This window comes from Balaenoptera physalus (genome assembly GCF_965194825.1).
Source record: "Balaenoptera physalus genome assembly, chromosome: 20".
In the NCBI taxonomy this organism is placed as follows: Eukaryota; Metazoa; Chordata; class Mammalia; order Artiodactyla; family Balaenopteridae; genus Balaenoptera; species Balaenoptera physalus.
The window spans coordinates 24,149,995-24,175,906 of NC_138901.1; the positions used below are offsets into that span (position 1 = coordinate 24,149,995).

At 54.5% G+C, this 25,912-nt stretch overlaps 1 protein-coding gene across 6 annotated transcripts in view; it reads right to left on the reverse strand.

Annotated features, from left to right (window-relative positions):
- ABCC3 (ATP binding cassette subfamily C member 3) overlaps nt 1-23,405 on the reverse strand; it is a 42,842-nt gene extending 19,437 nt beyond the window's left edge. For 4 of the 6 annotated variants that reach the window (XM_082440293.1, XM_082440294.1, XM_082440292.1 and 1 more), the window contains exons 1-15: nt 23,299-23,405; nt 11,694-11,870; nt 11,205-11,330; nt 10,860-10,997; nt 9,902-10,027; nt 9,585-9,646; nt 8,760-8,891; nt 7,354-7,545; nt 4,087-4,264; nt 3,830-3,991; nt 2,836-2,928; nt 1,413-1,616; nt 1,162-1,308; nt 658-745; nt 217-283 (exon numbers count right to left, since the gene is read on the reverse strand). In XM_082440293.1, the coding sequence (XP_082296419.1) occupies nt 217-283; nt 658-745; nt 1,162-1,308; nt 1,413-1,616; nt 2,836-2,928; nt 3,830-3,991; nt 4,087-4,264; nt 7,354-7,545; nt 8,760-8,891; nt 9,585-9,646; nt 9,902-10,027; nt 10,860-10,997; nt 11,205-11,330; nt 11,694-11,870; nt 23,299-23,343 (1,937 nt within the window). In that variant the 5' untranslated portion in view covers nt 23,344-23,405. Of the gene's footprint in view, nt 1-216; nt 284-657; nt 746-1,161; nt 1,309-1,412; nt 1,617-2,835; nt 2,929-3,829; nt 3,992-4,086; nt 4,265-7,353; nt 7,546-8,759; nt 8,892-9,584; nt 9,647-9,901; nt 10,028-10,859; nt 10,998-11,204; nt 11,331-11,693; nt 11,871-23,298 lie in introns of those variants that run through there. The other 2 variants (XM_082440297.1, XM_082440295.1) reach the window with 2 other exon arrangements.
- Between the last annotated feature and the right edge of the window lie 2,507 nt (nt 23,406-25,912).

The following is a 25,912-nucleotide window of genomic DNA, read 5'->3' on the forward strand; positions in this document are numbered from 1 at the left end:
ACAAGTAGCCCAGTCAGAGGAGGAATCAGGGTATTGGTCCCCCACCTTCCACCTGGAGACCCAAGCCCTCCTCCCTTTCAGACACCACCCTGGCAAACTGAGGCTCTTCCTGCTTCTCAGGCCAAAGACTGAAGCGTGAGAGTGGGGTTGGGTTCCACTATTGATCTGACCTTTGGCTCACTTTAGGCAGCTGAGAAGGGAAGGGGAAGCTGGTACCTGTGCAGGGTGGGTGGTAGGTTCTGGGACCAGGTGAAGGTGCCATTGTGTATGGTGACAGTATAGCCTGGGAGGACAGAGGTGTACAGCGTCAGGGGGCCCAGGGCAAGGGGAGGAGGATCCCTGGGTGGGGAGGGGTGTGGGAAGCCCTAGCGGGAGGGCAGGGAATCTTGGGAAGGGGGGGGGGGGTAGAGGAGACAGGAAGTCCTGGGGAGGAGCAGGGGGAGCCCTAGGGAAGGAAGGTGGTGGGGGAGGCCTGGAGAGGGATGACGAGAGGAAATTAAAGAGCCAGAAGAGGAAGAAGGCGGGCACAGAGTGAGAGCAGATACGAAAAGAGGATGAAGAAAATGGGGTCACAAGAGAGAAGTTAAAAGCTTGGAACAGAGAATTTTCTGGAGCAGTGGCTGGGGCAAGGGCAGCCCAGGTAGAGGCTGTCTGGACCTGGGGTGATGGTCTTTCTTTCCACACACTGGGGGTCAAGTTCATCTTGGCTCAGGAAATGCTGGATCCGTTTCAGAGACACACTGGTCTGCATGCAGAAGGGTGCGGGTCAGCCCTGGAAGCTGTGCTTTTCCTGTACCATCTCCTCTTACCCTTGCTGGCCCCCAACTTCCTGGGTGAGGCTGGGCCCCCTGAGGGTCCGGAGGCTGGTGCTAGGGCCCCTCCCATGACTGAGCCTTGGCTGGCTCCCACGGCCAAAGACAGGATCCAGGTTGGTAAGAGGAGGCTGTCTCCAGAACTTGGGTTTCCAAGGACCTTACCTGACTTCCTCTGACTCCAAATGGCCCCTGACTCTAATGACCTCATTCAACTTGGAACAATTCTTCATAATGCCAAATGGCCCTCCCCCGATTCCAGTAACTCTCCCTGATTACCCCCTGACCCTGAGTGACCCCATCTACCTGCCCGAACTCCAGCAGAACCCCCGGCCCTATCCAGCATTACCTGGGCCAGGTTGCTGATTAACTGGGGCAGCATGTTGAGGGGAATTTTTAAGATGTTGAACAGGGACACGGACACAAAGGCCTTCTCAGCATCCAGCACGTTGTTCTTATCCACGGACACGTACATCCCGAGGGTGGTCAGGGTCACCTGGGCAGTGGTGGGGATGGGTGTCGGGGTGGCGTCTGCAGGGTCCAGAGGCCCAGGCTGGCCAGGCAGGAGGCGGGACGCCAGCCCAGGCAGGGGAGCCTCACCAGGAAGGGGGTGCAGATCCAGATGAAAGTGGACGTGGCATGGAGGTAGGCAGCCTGGCGCATCAGCCGGAGCTCATCCTGCCGGACGTCCTCCACCTGCTTCAAGAAGCTGGGCTCCCAGGCATACAGCTTCAGCACCTTGATGCCACCCAGGATCTCGCTCATCAGCTTGATGCGTGAGTCCTTGAATTTCATTTGCTCTACCTATGGAGAGTGTGGAAAGTGCGCACCCCGAGCCCCTCCCCAGACCTCTACCCACAGGGGCTCACACCTTCCCTGCACTCACACACATGGCAGCCGGACTGCTCACCGCTCCTCCCTGCCAGCCTGTGCTGCACCCCAGCCTGGAATGCCCGGTCCGACCTACTCTCTTCTCTGCTGCACAAAATCCAGCTCCAACCTCAGTGCCCCATCACTGACCCTCGCAGGTAGCACCCTCTGCCCCTTCCCTGGGTTTCTAAGGCACGTTCTCATAGGGGACCCTGTGCATGTATGTTGCCTCAACTCGATGTGAGCCTGAGGGACTAGATCCCTTATTCCTCTTTGTTCCCCAGTCCCTAACCCAGGGTGCAGCATGCCAAATCAATCTATTCATTCACCCCAATTTATTGAGTGCCTATTATGTGCCAGGCCATGTGCTAGATGTGGAGCAGATAATGATGAACCACTCAAGGCCCTGGCCATCATGAAGCTGACAGTCTGATAGGAGAGGCAGACAGGAAGCAAACAACCACCTGAATAAATGCTTAATAAATTGTTACACATACTCCGATGGGAGTTACAGGATTCTGGGAGAGAATAATGGGGTAGGGACTGGGAAATCAGAGTTTACGCTGGGAGGTGAAGGAAGGGAGGGAACTGGGCAAGGAAGGAAGGGTGAAGCACACTCCAGGGAACAGTATGTATGGTAGCCCAGAGGTATTCAGAGCTCGCTGATTTGGAGAAAAGAAAGGCCATACTGGCTGAAACTTGGCCATATCCCAGGGGGTGAGGGCTTGAAAGGTGAGCAGGGGCCTGGTGGGTGGTGGTAGGGAATTTGTCATTTATTCTATGTACAGTGGGAAGCTAGGGAAGACATCAATAAATGTTTGCAAATAAAGGACTGAATGACTGGCTGTTTACACTCATTACAGCATGGTGGAGAAACTCTCATTAGACCAGAAGAGGCAAGTTTGAATCCCAGCTCTGCCTGATTCTAGATTGCTATCATCTCTCTGGGCCTTGGTTCCTCAGCTGCAAAATGAGAATGTTTCTAAAACCCTCTCAGGGTTGGGGGCTAGAGTAAGCTAAGGTCTGTGAAAGTGGCTTGGAGCCATCCGTACTCAGTGAGCGAGGTAGTGGGTAAGGCCCAGGTTAGTGACTGCCCTCCGCCAGGTACCTGGCCAAGGCTCCAGGCAGGAGCAGCGCAGTTGCTGGCACCCACCTGGAACGCACGCATTTTCACAGCCACGGCTCCATTGAGCGGGATCAGCAAGACCATGAGAGCGACTCCAGCCAGGACAGAGGGACCCAGGTTCTGAGGAGGCACAATAGATACACTAGACAGACAGACAGAGTATATAGACAGAACCCAGCAGACAGAGGCCTATTGACCTGAAATGCGGGGACGGGCAAGAAGCAAAAGATAGTGGTCAGCCAAACAGATGGACGGCAAAAAGCAGACTTACAGATAAAGCCGAAATGACGAAAACATTTGCAAAAACAGCCAGCCATCAGATAATGCCAAGAGATAGGGACAAACAGGCAGACATAGAAGGGTGTCCAGACACACAGGAAGGCAAATACAGATAGGCAATGACAGTCAGAGTCACACCCACCTTGCCTCCAAGCCCCTCTTCCCTCCCCTGGGTTCTGTGAGAAGGATTATCACACAGGCTAGAAAGACTTGATTGCAGACACCAGCATCCTCACAGTCCTGTCCCCCACCCCTCTGCTGACCCAGAATAACCCTCTCTTGTCCCATCTGAAGGAAGGAGAAGGTCAGAGGAAGGGGGCAGAGATCAGGGTTCAAGAGTCACCTGCCAGGGCTTCCCTGGTGGCGCAGTGGTTAGGAATCCGCCTGCCAATGCAGGGGACACGGGTTCGAGCCCTGGTCCAGGAAGATTCCCACATGCCACAGAGCAACTAAGCTCATGAGCCACAACTACTAGGCCTGCACTCTAGAGCCTGAAAGCCACAACTACTGAGTCCGTGAGCCACAACTACTGAAGCCCGTGCGCCTAGAGCGCGTGCACCTAGAGCCCGTGCTCCGCAACAAGAGAAGCCACCGCAATGAGAAGCCCGCGCACCGCAAGGAAGAGTAGCTCCCGCTCGCTGCAACTAGAGAAAGCCCGCGCGCAGCAACGAAGACCAAACAGAGCCAAATAAATAAATAAATAAATATATTAAAAAAAAAAAAAAAAAAAAAAAAGAGTCACCTGCCAGAGGAAGTACACTGCCAGGATGATCTGCAGGGGTGCTGACCACAGCAGGTTGATGAAGGGGACAACATCCATGAAGCGCTGGGCGTCCACTGACATGAGGTTAACAATTTCTCCCACAGTGGACTCACGTTTGACTGAACTGGTGATGACCAGAGCCTGCAGGTGGACAGCGGGGTGATGGACTGGGCCCGCGAGTCTCTCCAAAGCTCCCCAGGGGCCTCCCCAGCCCCCCATGCCCTGCTCCAGCTGACCTTCCTATAGATGACGCCTATGATGCCCGTGCGAAACCTCAACCCCATCACAAAGATGCAGTGGTAATACTGGTGTAAGATCAGAGTCTGCATCACGGAGCACACGAACATCAGCCCGGCCACCAGAAAGCCCCACCAGGTGGGGGCCGTGGGGTTTGAAATAAATCTGATCAGGACGCTGCAAGGTGAGGAGAGAGGCATGAGGGTGGGCAGGGCTCCCCCAGTCTGCTCCCTCTACTGCGGCCCTCCCCTTTCCCCTCAGCCTCCACTCTGCCCCTGCCTCTGAAACCTCTCAGGTGGAGGCTGCTGGCCCTCCACACCCCCACCCAGACCAGGGGGACTTGGCGCAGAGCTGCCTCAAGCCCTCCATCCTTACTCCTTTCTGCCTGCACCTCCTTTCCTACCTACCATGGCCCCCCGCCACCCACCCCTTTATCACCCTCTGGCCACCTGCCTCACCGGCCTGCCTTTCTTGCCTCCTTGGACCATGTGGCAGGAAGCAGTGCAACATGTCCATTGATTAGACTTTCCTGCACCTTCTTCTGGGCTGCCGAGGGCTCTGAAGTCCACTGCCTGACCACACAGACTCTCGCCCCTCAAATCCATCCTCTTCAATATCAGTGGCCTCCAACGCTGCCCAGTGACTTTCTCCAGGGCGCTAATCTACTTCCTCTCCCGCAGTCGTTTTCACCTCTTATCCTCTTACCTGTCCTCACTCCCCACTTCTCTCAGCAGCTGCCCACTTAAATCTTCCCATCGAGAACTCCCTGCCAACTGCAAACTTCCCTGCAAACACTTGCTCTCTTCCTTTTGTCCTGCCTCAGGACAGGAGGTGCCCTTTCAACTTTCCACGCCGGGTCCTGCCCCCCAAGCCCTGGATCCCACCTGCCTCCTCAGGAACACGTTTCGTCGTTGGCCCCCTTTCTCCCGGTCTTCAGTATCCTCCTCTCCACTGGCAGCTCTGTGCCTTGGCCGACTGACATGACCAAGTCTCTTCCATGTTAGGACAAACCTCCCCTTGACCCCATGGAGCAACCTCCATAGTCATGGCCAGGCTTCTTCTGCTGTGGGTTGGGTGTAACTCCCCAAAAGACATTTCAAGTCATAACCCCTGGTACCTGTGAACGTGACCTTATTTGGAAACAGGGTCTTTGCAGACATAATCAAGTTAAGATAAGGTCATATTGGAGTACGGTGGCCCATAATCCAGTGACTGGAGTCTTTATAAGAGAAAAGAGAGGGAGATTTGCACACAGAGACACAGATGCAGACAGACAGACACACACACAGGAGGATGCCATGCAAAGATGGAGGCAGAGATTGGAGCGATGAGTCTCCAAGACTAGGAATGCCAAGGACTGCCAGCACACCAGAACCTGGGAGGCGTGGAACAGATTCTCACTCAGAGCCTCTAGAAGGAACCCACCCACCGACACTTTGATTTCAGACCTCTGGCTTCCAGAACTGTGAAAGAATACATTTCTGTTTTCAGCCACCCAGTCTGTGGTACTCTGTTACCCTAGAAAACTAAAAACCTTTATAGGAAGTTTCTAGACCTCCACTGGCCCCGTCTCCACTGCAGAAACCCTGTTCTCAGGCCCTTCCCCTGTGTCGCAGCCTCTGTTCTTGGCAAAGTCACCAACAGACTCCACGTTGCCTTCCTCAGGCTCTATTTTACTGGTCAACTTGCTTCACTGGAGGTCACGCCTTCCCCAGGAAGGGTTCTCTGTGCCCTGCTCCACAGTCTGGGTTCTTTTCCCAACTTCGCCCCCTCCACGCTAGTCTTCTGCTCACCCATACCTGTCAGAATGCCCTAGGGCTCTGTCTGAGGCCTCTGCACGGGCTCTCTGGGAGAGGTTAGCCACAGATATGGGACCCTGGGCTTCCACCCGATGGCTCTGCAAAGGTGATCTCCAGCTAGCTGGGAATCTCCCCTTGGGGGCCACCAGCAACTCAGGCCCAAAATGGCCAAGATGCCCCTCACCACCTTGCCCAGGGCCCAGGTCTCTCTTCCTGCTGAGTTCACCATCTCAGCAAAAGATCCATCATCCTCCAGCTACCCAGGCCAGAACCCAGGTCACCATTTCCCCCCCCCCTCTCCCTGGCACCAACACTCATTTCCAGAGAGTAGCTCCTGAATCCTGTCTCATTCTTGACCTGGACTTTCCTTGGACCTGGTTGGACCACTTCCATCTGGCCACCCTGCCCTGCCTCCCCCACACTACTGGCAGGGGATCCTTCCAGAATGCAAACCAGACACCCCTCCCTGGCTTCAAATCTTTCAAGGATTTCCTTAGCTCTCCCTCTCTCCCTTTGTTGTTCTGCCCCTCCCTTTGGTCACCCCCCCTCTAGCATTCAGAAGTACCTGGAGTTCCTGAGTCATGCTGTTTCAGGCCTCTGTGACTTTGCACCTTCCCCTCCTTCCTCACCTAGTTAGCCAATTGCCTGTCCTTCCAAACTTGATAATCTCTCTGGCTGGCAAGTGTACCCTGCCCCTTCCCAGGCTGGCTTCCTTGCTCCTCTGGGGGTTTTTCAGACACCTAAGTACACCTCCGCCCACACTGTGCTCTAATAGATTTACACTTTGGTTTCTCCCACAAGACTTTAAGACCATATCTTAGTTATCTTTGTATACCTAGTGTCTGGCACCATTCTGGGACCCTGGGGGCTCAAAATATGTTCACTGAATGAATGAATGCACAAATGCATGATTGGAGGGTCAAAAGATTGAGGGCTCAGCTGCTAGCTCCTTTCCATCCCCTCATTTGAGAGCTCTTTCTAGCCCAAGCCACTCACGTGATAGATGGCGGAGCCTATCATCTGGAAAGAGCACCGTAGATGGAGTTCAGAGCCCTGGACTCAAATCCATCTTTACCAGCTGTGTACCCTTGGCCAAGTCACTTCACCTCTCTGAGTTCCTATTTCCTCATTTTTTTAAATTGTTTTTCATTTTTCTGCTTCCTTGTTTGTAAAACGGGAAAAGGGCACCTCTCTGTAGGATTGTCAGGAGGATTTAAAGAGAGAATGTATGTTAACGTATACATCAGGGTACCTGGCAGTTGTACTTGGTCCAGATAAGTTGGATGTGAATGGGGAAATGAGGTGCAGAGGCTCTGCCACTTGCCAAAGGTCACACAGAAAGTGGGGATAGCCCCTTCGGTTCCTAGTCTGGGGCTCTTTTCTCTACACATTGTCCCCGAGGCCGGCCAGCCAGCCAGCCAGCCCCTTTTCCCAGGAAGGGCTGCGTGGGAGGGAGCATGGACAGACCTGAGCAGCTGTGGGTTGATGAAGGACAGCAGGTCCTGGATCAGCTTGAAGCACATGCTGAGGAGGAAGCTGGAGCCAAAGGTGGCCATCAGGGCCCGCAGGAAGGGGGGCTCCCGGGCCTGGGGCCGGCCCCCAAGCAGCACCTCACCCTCGCTGGACAGTCTCTTCCCAGAAGCCTCCGCAGCCTGGTGCCTGGTCCGGGGAGGAAGGAGCAGTGGGTAGGAATGGGCACATGGGCCCCATGAAGCCAAGGGGCTGGCGAGGAGCAGGTAGGAGGGGGAGCTGCTTTCTTGGCTCTCAGAACTGGGAGGGGGAAGGACAGTGAGACTTTCCAGCTGAGAATCCCCAAGTGCCTTCAGGTGCTAGAGGATATATGAAGGGGTGCCTTAACTGCTCCTCAAGGACTATACACCCAGTAATTCCCAACCTGTGGCCCTCTCCATGCCTCCCCAGGGCTGGCTCCAGGGAGGACGCTGACAAGAAGGGAGACATGGGCAGGGCTGGCTAGTGGTCTAGTCACTGGCAAGCTGAGCAGGGAGGGAGTGGAGGTGGCATGGAGGGACAGAGAGGGGGTGCAGCAGGCAGACTGGGGGCCATTAGGTCTTCCAGAGGCTCCAAGCCATGAGCCCAAGACACTGCTGACCAAGTCCATGTCCCTGGTTCCTTCACAGCCAGTCGGCCATCAGAGGCTCAGGCGGAACCAGCATGGGATTTCTGGGCCCCAGGTTGTGGGTGGAAGGGGTTTCGGTCCTGGGGGGGCGGGGGGCGAAGAAGGAGGACTCAGCGCCTCAGCTTTCTCGGCTGTGTCGTCGGTCAGAGACAGGCTGCCAGCGGGCAGGCCCTTGGCCAGAGGGTCATCTCTTCCAGCCCCTGCCTCCACGCAGGAAGCAAGGTTGAGAGGGGGCGCTGGCCTCAACCTTCCTCCCCCGGCCCCTTCCCCTCCTGAGCGAAGTCCCTGGAATCTACCCTTCAAGTCAGGCAGGGCAGTGCAGTGGTGAGTGCTGTGGGCCCAGACGGCGGGTGTGGATTCTGGCTTTGCCACCACCAACTAGGGGACCTTGGGTGCATCATCAAACCTCTGTGCCTCAGTGACCTCATCTGGAACACAAAGGCATTAGAACCTGCACAGTAGCCGTCGGAGATTAACCGAGTTAGTCTGCACGATAAGGACAACGCCTGGGACAGAGTAAGTGCTACGAAAGTGTCAGCCATTCTCCAGCATCAGTAGCGTTGGGAGAGCTGACCCAGGCCTGAGCTGCCCACCCCAGGACCACCTGCACCTGCTCTTCTCCCCACGCCCAGCCATGTGATCTCCTGGGTCTACCAGCCTCGCCTGCAGGAGACCTGGGCTGTATGAAGGGGTGGGGGTGGGGGGGCGCGGGGACGGGGGAGGAGGGGGGCCTCACCGCGCTGCCTGCTCTTGCTGCTTCTTCCTCTCCTGCAGCAGCCTCTGCACCACCACGTGGGAGCGGTCCTCCTTGTTCAGGCACCAGAGGTCCCACTCCTCCAAGGGCCGCCGGTAGCCGAGGATGGCCAACCTGGAGCAGACGGGCAGCACCACCCTGGGTCAGAGTTCAGCAGCCTGGGGACAAGGGTCTCCAGAGAGGAGGATGTCCCTAGGGAGCTGTGGCCAAGGAAAGTGTTCCTTTATTCCCACAGTGAGCAGGATGGGCGTCACTGCCTTCCACCCCAAGTTCCTACTTCCAGCCCTTTCTCACTCCTTCCCAGATGCCCCATTGACTCCTGGGCCCTGATGACAAAATCCATGCTGGCTGCGGCCCCGGGGGATGACAAGGCCTGCTGGATGGAGCCCCAGCCCAAGGACCTTCCTCAGTACAATATGGTTAATGAGCTGTCACCCAGGTCACAGACACAATCCTCCTGCTCTAGCTGCTCTGAGGGGCGCCCAAGGAAATGGCAGCTGCAAGCTTATCCCTGACCAAATAGCTGGGAACTAATTATGGTCTCCCTCTAGGACCCTAAGCCTGTCCCCAAGGCCTGCCAGACACAGGTCTGGCCTGTGCCCTGGGATCAGAACTGGGCCTCTGTACTCAGCCCCCAGCCCAAACAGACAGGTTTCCCCACCCTCGCCTGCCCCATGCCCACTGGGGTTCACAGCTCCTGAGGCCCCTGAACTCCTGGCCTGCTCCCTTTCCTCTTTCTCATCCCCCAACTATCCATCCCCATTCCCCCTCCCCCGGGTCCCCAGGCTTGGGGAAGAGCCAACTCACTTTGTAAACCACCAGAAAGACAGGCGGGAGAGGAAGCCAGCTCCGGCCTCAGGGCAGGGGTTCTAGAAGGTGCAAGAGTGGGGCAGGGGAAATCAGGAGTGCACACCACCCTCTCAAGGCAGAGCAGAGGGAGGAGGGTGCCTCGCTCCTTCCTGCTCCTAGGAAGCACTCCTGCTCAGTGTGCAAGCCCTAGTTTGCACACTGTGGAGGTGACATGAAGACGGAATGAACTGGAAGGGATGGGGGATGCTGGTGAGGGCTGGGCTGAGGAGTGGGCTGTGGCATCCCCACTACCACCCACCTCCATTAAGACTCACGGGGTCGATATTCTTGGGGGAGAAAAACGGCGGCTTCTCCCTGAAGCAGGAGAGGATGAGGGCAGAGAGCACCAGGGCAAAGTAGATATAGAAGGTGGTGAAGCGGAAGGGGTCTGAGATCTTGCCCTGGGGGAGAAAGGAGAGCAGCATCAGAGCTTGGGAAGCCCTGGGCCTGCAGTCCTTGCCCCAAGGAGTCCTTTGGGGCACCACACCCCTCTGGGGTAGAAGTCAGCAAAAGTGGGTACCTGGGTCCCCCTGCCCAGAGGCTTCTGAGAGACGGGAAAGGTCACAGGGGGTCCACTGTTCTGTGGAGACTTGCCCTGCTCATCTACATCACCTTGTCTAACCCTCCCTAACAGGTAGGAAATCTTATGATACTCAGTTTGCAATTGAGGAAATGAGACTCTTGGTTCAGGAATTTGCCCAAGATCACAAAGAGTAAGTGGGTTGTTCCCAGCCTGTGCTCTTATGAACATCCTTGATTGCCTCCTCTTGAGATGGAGAAATAGGGAGACACTAGATTGATCCCCAGTGTTCCAACCACCCCCGCCCACCACTGAAGATCAAGAGGAAGGCCAGGAACTGAGGGAGGTGGGGAAAAAGGGGAGAACAAGACAACAGGATTCCAGGAAAGCCAGAACTGTTCATGTCTGCACACCTGCTCTCGCTGAACAGACATTGCACTTGGTGGTAGCTGCTACGTTCCCACGAACAGCCGACAATGGCCGCATCCTGCTGCATTCCCCTGGGTTACACTGGTCCTCACCCCGCTCACCAGTCTGCTTCTCAGCAGAGATGCAACAAGTAGGGAATGACACAAAAAGGACTGAACAGCAGAGGAGGTCCTGGGAGCTGGGGAGGGGCAGAAGGGAGGAGCCTGGGACCCAGCAGTGACCTAGAGCTCTGGGGACAATCCCTAGACAGCACTGGACCTGGCAGGTTCCTCTCTTCCGCTTACCTGTGCCAAAGCTGAAAGGATCTTGGAACGGAAGGGGATGATGCCACAGACCACACACAGGAACCAGAAGATGATGAGGACCCCCGAAGACCGAACCCCCTGCAGCCGCTCATACTGGATCAGCAGGGTGGCCAGCAGCTGTGCAGGGAGGGCGGGAGAGGCTGGGCCAGAGCACACACATCTGGACCTGCCTCCATTCCTCCCCATGCCACATGGCCAGATGTTTCTGGGGTTACCCACTCCTAAGGTGTCCAGCCTTCTCCTCAGAGCCCATGGTTCCCCCACCACAATCCCACAACCCACTGTTGATCCTCCCCAATCCAGATTCCCTGGTCCCACACTGACCATGGTGACCCCCACCACCAAGGGGGTGACAAAGAAGATGGGGGCAGGGGCCCAACCGTGGACCAGGCCATGGAAGGAGTAGAAGAGGTCAGTCCAGGAGACGCACCACAGCAGGACGCCCAAGGCCTATGAACAGGGCATATGTTAGGGACTCCATTCCCAAAGAAAGGGATGGTCCCCACTGGGGAGGAGCCTTTGCTCCTGAAACCAACAGACCTGCCCAGGCTTGCCCCCAAGGGCTGGGCTGGGCACTGGCCAGAAGCTTCTCCAGGGTGGGGAGAGCATTGCTGGAGAACTTGACTGAACTTCCCCAAGCAGAGATTATCTCACTGGGCTGCAGACCCAGCTGGCAGGCTGCCATGGCCCTGAGCACAGGGAGGGTGAGACTGGGGAACCCAGACCAGTCACTGAGGGTGGGGAAAGGGACCCATTAAAAGGAGAATCTCCTAGGTCCTGGTCCCACCCGCAGGAGAGCCCTGAGCCCCTGACCGTCTTGAGCCTGGAGAGGCGAGAGAGAACAATGTAGCCTTGGTGGCGGTGCTGCAGGCAGAACAGGTAGCAGGGCAGGGCGGCCCACAGGTAGATGCAGGGGACCCAGGCCAGCACGGAGTTCTGGAAGCAGGGAGTGAAGTCCGGGTTGTCTGTGTGCACAGACAGATTGGAGTCCTGGGGACAAAGAGAAGAATTCAGGGGCAGCCTTGTGCAGCTCTGGGCTCACGCTCCAGGGAGGGGGCTGGGCCAGAGAGCTGCCATGCGCTCTGGGGGTCAGAAGGTGTGTGAACATGAAAGTCTAAGTGTGCAAACCAGCAGGCATTGTCCCGAGTGTGAGCTCTTCCAGGAGGCTAAGGGCGCTCCATTTCCTCATATTTTCTCTCTGTCTCTCTAATTGATGTTTAATTTAAGTACAATAAACTGCACCCATTTGAAGTGCACAATCCAATGAGTGACAGTTGTACACACCTGCAAAACTGCTACCACAATAAAGATATAGAATAATCCACCATTCCACGAGTTCCTTTGTGCCCCTCTGCAGCCCATCCCTCCCAGGCAAACACTGATCTGCTTTCTGTCGTTTTAGATTTCCGCTCTTTTATTTTAAATTAATTTTTAATTTTATCAAAGCAATATATGCACATGGTTGAAGAGTCCACTTTCTCTCTAAAGCTCTCCCAGGGAAGGGATAGGGAGCCTCTCTGAGCTTTAGTTGCCTCTCCTTTAAAATGGGGGAGGCCATCCCTGCCCCACCTACCTCCTCAGTGGGTGTGAACTCAAAGCAGCAAGGGGATGTGGAGAGAGCTTTGTAAACAAAGCTGGGGTGACCAACCATCCCAGTTTGCATAGAACTGTCCTGGTTCTAGCACTGACAGTCTCGTGTCTTAGGGAACCACTGAGTCCAGACAAGACCGCTTTTTGTCTTTGCACCTAAGAACTTTTCTGGAAAGAGATGGGGGAACACATTCAAACACATATTTTACTAAGATTGTTTCCCCCAAGGCCACCGATGAACTAATCTTTTTTTCCCTTCTTGCAAAGTATTAGACTGTCTCTACAGAAAGCTCATAAAATATAAACAACTAAAAAAAAAAGGGACTTTCCTGGTGGCGCAGTGGTTAAGAATCCGCCTGCCAATGCAGGGGACACAGGTTCGATCCCTGGTCCAGGAAGATCCCACATGCTGCGGAGCAACAAAGCCCATGCGCCACAACTGCTGAGCCTGCGCTCTAGAGCCCGCACGCCGCAACTACTGAGCCCATGTGCTGCAACTACTGAAGCCTGTGTGCCTAGAGCCCGTGCTCCGCAACTAGAGAAGCCACCACAATGAGAAGCCCGTGCACCACAACAAAGAGTAGCCCCTGCTCGCCGCAACTAGAGAAAGCCCGCGCGCAGCTACCAAGACCCAAGGCAACCAAAAAAAAACCCCAAACCTCACCCACAATCCCATCCACCGAGAGACAACTCTTAACACCAGAATATAGAACCCTCTACCTTCTAACTGCCAGTTTAAATAATTGTCATTTTTATTTTTGTCAAAGTTATAACATGCACATAATTCTAAAGGTACATGAAAAGAAAATGGTACCCTGCCTCATCACTCCCCACCCCTAGTTCCACTTTCCAGGGGTAAGTATGTTCAAATATGCTAACTTGTTCTGGTAGCTACTTCTATGTTTTTAAGCAATTTGCTTTTAATATTGTTACATGATCTACCACTATTTGATAATCACTATTTTCTTTTGTTCTGGAAGTTACAGCTGTACCTCTCTTACATTCTCTCCACTTGAACTTCCTCAACCTTCCAGTGTAGAAACATCACAGGCTTTTGTTAAATAAATATTCACAGTTCACACTTCTTTGACTATATAAATATTGTTCACTACGACTGGCTCTACCTCTTTCAATACCTGTGTGACCTTAGGCAAGACGCTTGACCTTCACCTCTCTGGGCCTTAGTTTCTTCAAGGGTAACACTGAGATGATAACGTCTCCCACCAGGCCCCGCCCACCTGGCCCCTCAGCCATCAGCCTAGCCCAGGCCCCCACCTCTTCCCGAGCAATTTCCACGGGGTTCTAGTCTCTTCCCTTCCATGCCCTATGGGCCCAGATCCCTGCCCACACTCTCCTGGTCTTCCCCTTCCTCCCTGGTCTTTCCTTCTATGTCTCCTTGCTGGTTCCCCTGCTTGGCATCAGAGTGCCTCGGAACTCAGTCCTTTCCTCTTCTCCATTTCCTTTTACATTTGCACTCACCCCCAGGGCAATCTCTTCCAGTCTCATCTACATGCCAATGACTCCCAAGTTTATCTCTCTACCCCACCACTCTCCAAATCCCCAACTCTAAATCCAACTGCCGACTGGACATCTCCACTTTACACATCGTACAAGAGCCTACAAGGTCCCCCACAGCGTCCCTTCCCGCCAGCCTGTGATCTCTCACCGCCTCTCCTACATCACTCCAGCCAGTGGCCTCATTGCTATTCCTGAACATAACAGGCATGCTCCTGCCTCAGGGTCTTTGCACTGGCTGCTCTGTCTGGAACGTTCCTCCCTTAGACATCCTTAAGTCTCTCTTTCTCATTGAGGCCTAGGCTGACCACCCTGTTTAATATTTCACTTGCACCCTACCCCCAGCATTCCCAATCCACTCCCTTAACCTTTCTCTGCTTTTTCTTTTCCCTATACCTACCACCTTCTAACATGCTACATAATTTAGAAATTTATTATGTTTTCTCTCATCTCTTTCTGCTGGCATGTGTGTTTCTTGAAGGAAAGACTCTTTATTTCATTTATTGATGTATCCTAAGTACCTAGAGCAGTGCCCGGCACATAGTAGGTGCTCAGCAAAAATTTGCTTAAATAACTTAAATCAAGCATTTGTTGAATAAATGAATAAACAAAGGGATAATCTTATACCCTGCCTCTAAACCTTCAGTGGCTTCCTACTGACTAGAAGACAAAGTCTAAGCATGGCATTCAAGTCCCACAACTGGCCTTGAACTATCTATCTATCTACCTACCTATCTATCTATCTATGTGAACTATTAAACTATCTATGTGCCTGAGTTATCCCATCTTAAGAAAATATTTCATGGAGTGGTCTGCACACTCTGCTTCCCTTTCCTCAGCCTACCCGCACTCTTTAATCCCATCTGAGTCAGCCTTCTGCCTCCAAAGCACCTGCCCATGGCTGCAAGTTTCCTGAAAGGCAGCGTTGTGCCCCTTGCCTCATGGCCCCAGACCTGCAGGGGCTCCTGCTCCTCCTGGAGCCAAGTCCAAGCACCCCTCCTTGCCTTCCCACTGCTCCCATCCCCCACTGCCAAACTCACGTCACTCTAAATCTGCTCTGAGAGTCTCACCCCTACACCTTCGCTCAGCTGGTCCCTATTTCTTCCACTTGTCAAGATCCCAACAACTACAGGGAAGGGTGGTGGGCCCGGCTTAGGACCCACCTCTCCCATCTTGAGCACCCTTCCTGCTCTGAAGTCAGCACCTAACGAGGGAGCCGCCTTCTGGAGTATGTCTTCCACTTGATGACGTTCTGATAAAGGCCTGCTATGAGCCAGGCGGGGGGGTGGGGGGGAGGCAAACTCGGAACAGACCTGTCCCTGCCCCTGGGGAGCATGAGGTCCAGGGACATGCTTCTTTGGGGGCGTTTCACTCAAACCCCGGAGGGCAGAGGTTGTCCTGCGTACATCTTGAATTCTAGAGCTCTGTACTCAGTAGTCGCTCAAGCAATGCGAGCTAAGGACCAGAAGACTCTTGCTAAGCACTGGGCACTGGGTCACAGAGAGGGGTTATTCTGTAGGCCTGATCAGGCTGTGCCAGGGGAGGGGAGACAGACACCCTGGCCCATATTGTTTTCCTCTTTAAAACATTTCTTAGCCAAGTATAGTATACTTACAGAAAAAGTACACACAGCTTAAGTATACACCTCAGTGAATTTTCACACACTGAACACGCCTGTGTAACTAGAACTAGAATCAAGAAACAGGACATTGCCAGCCCCCAGAAGCCCCTGTTGTGCCCCCTCCAAGCCACTCCTCATCCCAGGAGAACACTGTTCTGAGTTCCAACGACATGTGATTTGGCCCATGTGGGACCTTCCTACAAAGGAAATCACACATTTCCTGGATCTTTCATGTCTGGCTTCTTCTCTCCGCACTGCGTTTGCGGGTGTCATCCTTGGCGTTGAGTGTGAGTGGGGATTCTCCCTCCCCATTTCTGCACACGGTCCATTGTATGAATGGACCCACGCACTTATCCATTCCACTGTCAAGGGGCAGCTGCACCCTGCTTTAACGCTTGGCAAGCCCGTTAATCCCATCCACTTAGTTGCCATCCAGATAGCTGGCCCAAGGCCACCCCCAACTCTGACCATCTGGTCTTCGGGCCTGGAGTGAACTGCCAACCTCTCTGGGCCCAAGCTGAGCTTCAACTCCTACAGAAAGCATTTCTGGGGTGCCCCAGCCTCCAGCGGGCTTTTCCTTGCTTTATTTTGTATGCTCTCAGCAGCCAGATAGGTGACTGTCAGCTGAGAGTGATCAAGACCCCTTATGTTTCAGTAGCATTTTATTATAGCACTTACGTGGTCATTATTCCAAAAGAAAAGACGACGAACAATATTAGGCAAAAGGAAAAGCAGGCTCCACCTGCTCTGGCAACAGGTCCAAGGACACCTGGCAGTTGGGAGCTGGGACGGACACCCAGGCCTCATGGCACCGAGCTGGGGTCTCTCTCACCCTGTGCTGCTTGGACCTGCACCTGTGAATACATCCTCTCTCTACAGCAACGTGAACCCTTCAGGATAGACACTGGGCCCTACTCTTATTCCTCTCCTCTCCTGCCCCACACCTTCCAGCTCCCAGCACAGGACCAGGTATGAGGAGCAGCCCAGATTGACCTTGTGAGTCAAGGTCTGTGCGTTGACAGACAAGGGAGAGTGTGTACAGGTAGACGGGAGCCTGAGTTCAAAGACACAACCAGGAATCACCACTTGCACTGGGTCAGGGTCAGGGTCAGGGTCAGGGTTCTCTGAGGCAGGCAGGGAGTGGTCCCGAGGAAAACGAAACCCTGATGCAGAGGACCCAGTGTGGGCTGCCTCTTTGGAGAATTCATCTCCCTGAACCTCAGTCTCCACACTAATGGGAGTAATGACAGCATCCCAGCCGGCTCCCCGCAGTGGGGGAGAATGAACAGCAAAGCTCCTTGACTCAAATAGGGCAACACTGGAGGAAGCAGGTGACTGAGCAGAGGCTGCCGGGACCTTGTTTTGGTTTCATAAACAAGTTCCACTGTGGCAACAATCAAGAGATCTTGGGAGGACCAGATGACTGCTTTGACCCACAGGGAGATCCGGCCTGGGCTCCTTTCCTTCAGATACGCATGTCCCAGCTGGGCAGAGCCCTCTCCAGGAGACAGTGGGTACCTGTCCTTGCCTGTGTCCTTAGGCTATTTACCTCTGACTGCTTGCTAGGACAACGACAGGACACGTCACGCACAACATGTTCAGAACGGAAATCCTGCCCGTCCCCCCTTCTCCAACCTGCCCACCTTGATGCAGGGCAATGCTTTCCTTCTCCCGGGCCGGAATCCCCTGAGTCATCCTTGATTCTTTCTCTTTCTCTCACAGCCCTCACCCAACCTTTTAGCAAATCCTGTCCACTCTACCTTCAAATTATTAGGCTGAACGATATGAAAGGGCTATATTCGACTCTTTTTAATCTATAAAAAGGCATCTTCATTTGGATCTCCCTGATATATCCAGGATCCGACTGCTTCTCTCCACCCCACACTCTCACATGGATTGTGGCGTCGCGCCTTCTCTGGCCTCCCTGCTTCCAGGCCTGCCGCTGGCCTAGCAGTCTCCTCCAGCACAGCAGCTGGAGGCAAGTCTTCATGAAACCTAAGCCAGACGTCTTAGTGATGCACCATGTCACTTCTCTGGTTAAAACCTGCCAAGGGCTCCCCATTTCACTCATAGTGAAAGCCAAACTCTCCAGGGGACCCTCGAGACCCTCATTATCTGCTCCCCTGTCTCTCTGACCTCAGCTTCCCCACTCCCCTCTCTCATCCCACCTGCCTCCTGGCCTCAGTGTGGTCCCCAAATGTCAGGCCTGTGCCTGCCTCAAGGCAGCGGTGCTGTGCCTCGTGCCCTGGTCACCTGCAAGCTTGTGCTCGGACCTCACCTTCTCGTGGAGGTCCACCCTGACCTTCCTAATTAAACCTGGAACTGTAACCCCCATCGTGCTCCTGCATCCCCATCCCTGCTGGCCTGTCCTATTTTCCCCATAGCCCTTATCACTTTCTAGGATAGTATATAATTGAGTTATTTCTTATGTTTATCGTTTTTCTGTCCTCTCTCACTGGAATATGTGTTCCATGAGGGCGGGTTTGTTAGTTCTGCTGACCAGCGTATTCCCCATTGCCTAGAACAGTTCCTAGCACAGACACAGCACTCCTATGCATTTGTTGAACAAAAGAAAGAAAGAATGAGTGAACAAATAAATGAAAGTCACCCTCCAAAGCCCACTTCTGCAGCCGTATGCCTAGGAACTCAGGATGCCCTCTCTTTGACACCGACGCACGTCAGGGGCTCTCTAACCCAAACAAAGCTAAGTGTAAACGACATGGTTGGTGGAGGTCATTTCCTGGACCCCATGATACTCCCTGCAATCCCACAGAACCCAATGGGTGACCCCTTCTCAAACCACTGGCCCCCAATTCCCATTCTGAAGAACACCAGTTGGTCTGGGAGCTGAGCCCACAGCCCCTCCCCCACTGCCACCCACACAGTTTCCATGGCAACAACAGCTACCTTAATAATGTGATTAAACAGCTGGATGGGGCTGATAAGGTCTGGCACCCAGAATGGACCACACAGCAGGGGCCCCTTCATAGGCACCAAGACTGAAATCCCTGCAGACCCCAGAAGGGGGCAGGGTGCAGGGGGCAGTAAGGACCCCAGAGCTCTCTGCCCCAGCTGGGCCACGGGCGCCTTCAAGGACTTCCCAGCCCCTGGGGCCCCAGGCTTGTTGATAGCCTCTGTCACGAGAAGAGTAATGACTTCCTTAATCCTGTGGGGTGGGGAGAAGGGATCAACTGACAAGTTCATTTATCTCAGCAGAAATGGAGGTGCAGAAAGGGCAAGGGGCTGTTCACATGTGCTGTGGCTGAAACTGCGGCTTTTGGAAGGGCCTGGGGGTGGGGGTGGGGGTGGGGGTGGGGGCCTGGCTCACAGCCTGGCCTGCGCGTCTGCTTCTGAAAGGGGCCTTGCCAGCCAGCAACAGCTTTGCTTATTTGAACACCACTGCGTTCCAAGATTATTATTTAATGTTCACACCAGCTGAGACTCGTGGCTGGAAAGTGGCTGGAAAGTGACCGGTCCCAGTTCCCATGGGCTGACGCCAGGACTTGAACCCAGGCCCTGTAGCTCCAGAGCCCCAGTCCCCGTTAGGGCTCCAACATGACAGCCCACCTTGGGGAGAGAACACATGTGTCCAGATCACCTGAAACATTAAAAATCTTTCGGCCATACAGCCTGCCCTCAAATCACCTCTTTGCTGCAGTTCTTTTCATAGAGCTCAGGGGAAGGGTTGCCATCACGGGATAACAGACTAGCTGGTGTTCTGGGAGCCACTGGACTAGAAGCCTGAGTATTCAGTTAGAAGGAGAAATCCAAGCCAGGGTTAGGCCCCTGTTAGCACCGCCCCCGCCCCCCCAGCCCAGCACCACCACCTGGCCCCAGCCCTGGAAACAGGAGCAGCTCCAGGCGGGGGAGGGGAGGGGCCCCGTCACACAGCAGTGGCACATCCAAGTCTCACCCCGCCTCTCTCAGGATCCTGCTGCACCTGTTCCCCCTGGGACAGCCACACCAGGGAGGGGTGGACACAACTCAGGTGCTCTGATCCTGCCTCCTGGGCGGGTCAGCGGGCAGGCCCCGCTGGGATCTCCCTCCCTGGCTGGCCCCACGCTCCAAGACCATTTCCTGGTCAGGGGACCAGCAGGAGGGCTTGGCAAAGTGCCCTCCCAAATGCCACTTCCTTGACTCACTTCCTTTCCTAAGTCTCCAGCCCTCCAGACCAGGTCCAGGGCAGTCGGGGAGCAGCAGGGCTTGGGAGAAGCCAGCCTGGGGCCACAAGGGACAAAATCTTTCTTCCAGAAGCCAGAAGCTCAGAGGCTCAAAGTGGTCTAGCACCAGCTTTGTTGCCCCAGATGGGATGGAGAGAAGGGATTCTAGTGGTCCTGGCCTGGCAGGGAGGACTGCGTTCCTGGTGGGGGTGGGGGTTGGTGTCCAGTAGGCGGAGGGGTGTCTGCCTCCTACCCACCGGCCTAACCTCAGGGGCCCTGCCTCTGCCAGTTTTTTGGTTAGGACCTTTGGATTTCTAAGCCGCATCAGCCTCCCAGGAACTTCCTGGAGCCATGAGATGAAAGCTAATTCTGCAAACAGGTCAAGACCTCCTGAGGGCAAACAGCCCCAGGCCCTTCCTCTGTGAACTCTCTTCACCACTGGTGCTGCCCAACTCCACTACTCAGAACGGAGTAATCCTCCAGGCAGGGGGCAATGAGGTGCAGCAAAGGGACACTTCCACCTTCTTTGTTCTAGAGGCATCTCTGGCTCCAAGATGGCTGGGCTGTTTGATCACAGTTCATTCTCTTGGAATTTATTTCCCATAAAACTCCCAAGCATGATCAGAGATGTTGGTAATCCACCCCAAAGTGGGTAGACGTAAGAGAGAGAGTCAAAGAAAGGATGAGTCACTCACTCAGTACACAGTATGTGTGAGTGCGTGATGTGTGTGTGCATGTCCAGGGGTCCCCTGGGTCTCCTACCCTCACATTTAGCTGGGGCTGAGGTGGATGGATTTAGCCACAAATTCCCCAGCAAACAGCTGAAATGGGAGCCCATGGCCCAACAGCCATGCCAGCCCCTTTCTTGTAGGTCTTCCCAAATCTAACACCTCCTTCTAACCTCATATCTCTTTCTCTTTCTTCCTCTTCCCAGGAATATCATGACCTGTCACCAACAGAGAGTTTTAAGTTCTCAAATCATTTCACATTCCCTATCTTATTTGATCTCCACAACAGTCTTGTGAGGCAGTTAAGAGATGGGTTACTTCCCCATTTCACAGGTGGAAAAACTGAGGCTGTACAGATAAGCTAGCAAAAAAGGCTTGGCAGAGTAAACGAGTGGCCCAGAGGGGCCTGAATCATGTCCCCCTCCCCCACCTTTTCACCCTTGGCTCAGGTATCTCCTGGCTTCCCTGAACTACTTCCAACAAGGTGGGTCACCCACAGGCCCCTAAGATAAAAGGTTCAGGGACAAGTATACCTGAATAATATACAATGAAAATGAGATGCAAACTAGCACAGCACCAATGAATAGCCCTGAACTCCAGGTCTTTGGGGTAACTAAGCTAGAGCTAAAGTTATAGCTCCAGCCTCTGGGCTTCAGACCCTGCCTCCCTTGTCTCAGCTCTGCAAACCCTCAGAGGATGAGCTGGGAACCTTCCTGGTTTCTTCCCACTCCACCTCCAGTCACCAGCCACACTGGGTACAGCCTGGAACAGCTTTCAGGAGCCAAGAAGATAACGTGGAAGATGGAAGGTGTTTAGACGTTGAGGTCGGGAAGAGGAGTGGTCAGTTCCCTTGTCATTTGAGGTATCCTCGTAGAGACCTCCAGGGAGTCATCCCTTGGACCTAACATAGCTGAGCCTCCCATGGACCCTGAGGTTCTCAGAGGAGGTACACACAGCTCATGAGCAACAGGAAGTTCAGGGACCGGGAGTCCAGAAGCCCAAATGTTCACAGTCAGGCACTGGCAAAGTTGGAGCCATACCTCAGGGTCCTGTTTCCCAGTCCAGCACTCCATAGCTGATTGTCATGTGACCTTGACAAGTCCATTCCTTCAGTTTCCCCAGCTCTGTAATGAGGGGCAGGGCCAGCTGCTCCAAGCCCCCAAGCTCTGACACTTGATTCCACAGTATCATGGAAGGGTAGAGCCAAAGGATCTCTAAGCTGAGAATAGGGAGGGAGTCCTGAGTTCCCCAATTCCTGGTCCCTTGAAGCCTGTCCCTGGACAGTCCTAAGCTCTCAGGGTTAACTGTCCACCCAGGAACAGGGGGCCCTTGCACTTGAGGCTTGGGCACATCTGCCCCCTTAATTTACAAGTCCTGCGCCTGGCCACCTCAGACACCATGACCATGCTATAGCCACATCAGCCAGGCTCAAGTGGCAGTGAGAGGAAGTCTACTCTTGAGCCAAAGGGGCAAACTCTGGACGCTGGCAACACGCGACCAGGCCAGGCTGGATGACACACAGGGTTCCTGTGGCAAGAAGGGCAGCCGCAGAGAAGCTGCACCATCTCTGATTAACCATTTAGTGACCCAGAGAATAAAACAGATCCCCAAAGATATTTTTTACAGGTGTTCCATTGCCCCACATTTCAAAAATCCATGTAACCCCCCTCAGTCCAGCCCAAACACAGCCCAAGAGTGGGGTTCCTGACTGTATACACATGCTTATGTACACACATGGGCACACGCATGTGCACACACATGCACACACACCCACACAAGCACCCACCCATGGGTAACACACACTGGGCACACACAACACCAAGCACATATGTACAGATACTTGAAATGGCAAAAAGATTTAGAGATTGGGATTCTGAGGCCCTGGATTTGAGACCAGCCTATGCTGGGCAGCCCCCTGATGATCACCGACAAGCCCCTTGAATCTGAGCTCATCTGTAAAATGGAGACACACCACCACTTGCCTCCCAGAGCTGCAGTGATGATCAAGGGAGCTGCTGTGAGTAGATTTTGAAAGGTGTAAGAAAGCTCTTGGGCTGTCTACATGGACTGCACTTAACTATGCTGCGGGTCTGGAGTCAGCAGCCTGAAAAGCAGCCTGATGTCTTAGAAAGGGATTTGGTGCCTGAGTGAAAAGGCCTGCTTTTCTATCCCAGCTCTGCGTTCCTCTAACTGGCTGACATTGAGCAAGTCTCTAGGCCTCCCCTTCCCCATCTGTAAAAGGAGAGGGTGGGACCAGGAAATCCTGCTATCCTATACCTGTAAGGGCCTGCCTCCAGAGTGAGGTCTGCCTCTCCCTCCTGAGGCCGGTGCAGTGAGGATCACCTCAAAGCAAAGAAGGAAGCTTTCCCAAGAAGGCAGGAACCGTTTAAGAAGGGGGAAGCCCAGTGGAGCCAGGCTCCCAAAGCACCTGGTTGACCGGCTGTGGGAGTGGGTATCCAAGCCCTAGTCTATGGGGCAGGTGCTGAAGTGTCATCAGGATCTAGTAATGGGGAAATGCCACTTCTGCACCCTGAGGTCAGCCCCAGAGAGGGACTGGGGTGAGGTGGCAAGTGCGGGCACTTTCTGAATTCATGATGCTACCCACCGAGCCCTCGAGGAGCCTAGTACTTGGCTTTCCCAGGCTCTCCCATGTGTCTGGGGAGGACAGGGCAGGTCCTGAAGGCCACTAGGGACCTGGCTCTGGGCGGCGCCACCAGGCCCCCTCCTGGCATCACATCGCCCCCTCCCCGGGGCTGCCTAAGGGCTTGCCGGTGCGCGCCCTCAGTCCCGGGACACCTCCTTACCCAGAACTTGGAGCCGAGCTCCCCGGAGCCGCACAGAGCGTCCATGGGGCCGGAGCTCGGCTGCGAGGACGGCGAGCACGGTCTCTACCAGCCCGGGACAGACCTAGCGCCCGCCCAGAGCCGCCTCCAGCCCCGCGCTCCGCCCCCGCCCGCCCCTCCAAGCCCTTCCCCCAGGCCCTTTGGGTCGAATTGAGACAGCGCCTCTAAGAAACTGCGGCTCCCGGAGGGATTTTGGGACAGTGGCGGCGGGCCATTGACACCGTGACAAGCCCTTCGGGTGGCCACTGGGCCGCGCCGGAGAGATGCCCCAGAAAGATGAGGCTGATAGGGCTGGAGCAGGGTCTGTTTCCAAGGGACACACACCCCCTCCCACAACGCACGACTCTGCGGAGAGGTGGGCCCCCAGGAGTCAAGGGACATGAAAAGGGACTTAGCAAGACTCCCTCCGTGAATAAATCCTTGTCACGTTCATCTCTGAATGTCAGTCTCCTCATCTGTGAAATGGGAAGAGCTGTGTGCCCAGACAATCCAGAGGCTACCTCTGCCCCACAAGTTGTCCGGGAACTGGCAGACACCAACACAGAAAGTGCACGTGTGTGTGTGTGTGTGTGTGTGTGTGTGTGTGTGTGTGTGTGTGTGTGTGTGTGTACACCTAAGGAGAGAGGGATGGGAGGGGGTCCCAACATCATCCAGATGGTGGCTTCCCATGATTCTCTTAAGTTGCTGCCTGCCTGTGGTTCTGTCCCTCCCTGATTTTGCACCTGCTGCTTCAGCACCACTCTCTGCCTCCACTGTCATATCTGGAAAACAAGGATGATCATAGTACCTGTGTCACAGGGTTACTCTGAGGATTAAATGGGAAAAGTACGTAAAGCATCAAGCACGTCTCCTGGCACATTTAGTAGGCAACCACCTTATGTTAGTTTCCTCCACTTCAGCCTGGTAAGGGTGGGGGATGGGCAGGTGAGGCCCCCGGGAAAGGCGCCACATTAGCACATTCCTCCTGAGACTGAGTCTCCACATTCCGCATCAGTAATATGGCTTTGGGGTCAATGGCCTCCTTCTCCTGCTTGCCACAGCTTGGCCATGCTGGGACCGCTCCCTCCCTCCCTCCCTCCATTTTCCACTCCCCCAGTCATCCTCTCTTCCCTAACGGGATCCCAGAAGCCAATTCACCACCCCTGTTGGCGTTGAGAAGGAATCCGCTGTTCCCCCAGCACCTCTTCCCCTGGCCCATCTCTCCTCTGCCCTTGCCTCCCAACCTTGTTCTTGTCTGTAGGGTCTGCCCAGGTGATCCCTTCCCTGCCCTTGTTCTTAAAACAATGTGTTTTCCTGCTTGCCTGCTCAGCAGCAGGTGTGGTTGGGTGCCAGTAAGACAGCACAGAAGCAGCAGCAATCTCCTATCCCTCTGGGCAGGCAGGAAGTCACCAGAAGGAAGTCTCTTCAGCCATGGGCTATCAGAACAGAGATCTGAGCCCGGCATGAGGTGGCGGTGGGAGCAGGGTGGACAAGCCTCTCCCTTCCCCAGGCAGCGGACTGGGGGCTTCTCCCCCACCCCTGGCAAGTCCTCTCAGCCCTTTGTCTGCCCCCCGCCCTCCACTCACCCAGTCTCCCAGCCCCCTCCGTCTCTGAGCCAGACTCTATAGAGCTTTCACACTCTTGTAGCAGTGTATCTTGGGTTATATTTAGTTGTGAAGAATCTGTCTTCTCTGCCAGTCTGTGAAGTTCCTGAGGGCAGGGATTGACTGAGTCACCTCCAACGCCCCTCCACACTTTGGGCAGAACCTTTAGTATACTGTGTGACAAGCCCCGTGATGTCCCTGGGACTCATTTTCTTGAGCAACTTGGACAAGATGCCATCTGAGGTCTCTTCCCGCCCTGCTGATCTAGGCTTCTATGGGCAGCAGCTGGGAATCCTCCACTAACCCTTCCTCCAGTCTGGGGCTAGGACGCTTGGGTCCTGTCTTCAGCATTGTGGCTGCAGCACCATCCTCTTCGGCCCCAGCCTTCTCATCTTGCTACTGGAGAGCCGTTCCCAAGCCTGCGACATTGGGTGGGAACCTCCGAGATCGTGGTGGGAGACCTGGCAATCCTTGCCTCCTCCCGTCTCATCTCTCTTGAGGCATTCATTGGGAGTTTGCCCTTCCTGGCCCCTCGCGGAATGTGGCCCCTTTCACACAGCCGTTGAATAACAACTACGATATTCCTAGGACATTATGGTTTTGGTCGTTCTCACCAGAGCAAGAAAAGTGAGGCCCTGAGTTGTCTTATCCTGGCAGAGGCAGGATGAGCTCCATGTCTTCTGAAGGCTGGGCTATTTCCATGCATCCTCTGGACAGGATGCATTTCCTGTATCCTTAGCTGTTGCACTCACGCCCCGCCCCTCTCAAGACTGCTTGGCTACTCTCCTCCCTGTGCCTCACCTCCCTTTCTGCACCTGACAAACTCTACTCATTCTTGAAGATTTTACTCAAACCCCCCTCCCCCAAGCCTTCCTTGAAACTCCCCCACCCCAATCCTGGGCTAGGGGCCCTTCCTCTGCACACCTCTCCCTTCCTCCCTGTACTCTGTCACTGATTGTCTTGCTTATCTCCCCCAAAAACTGCGAACATCT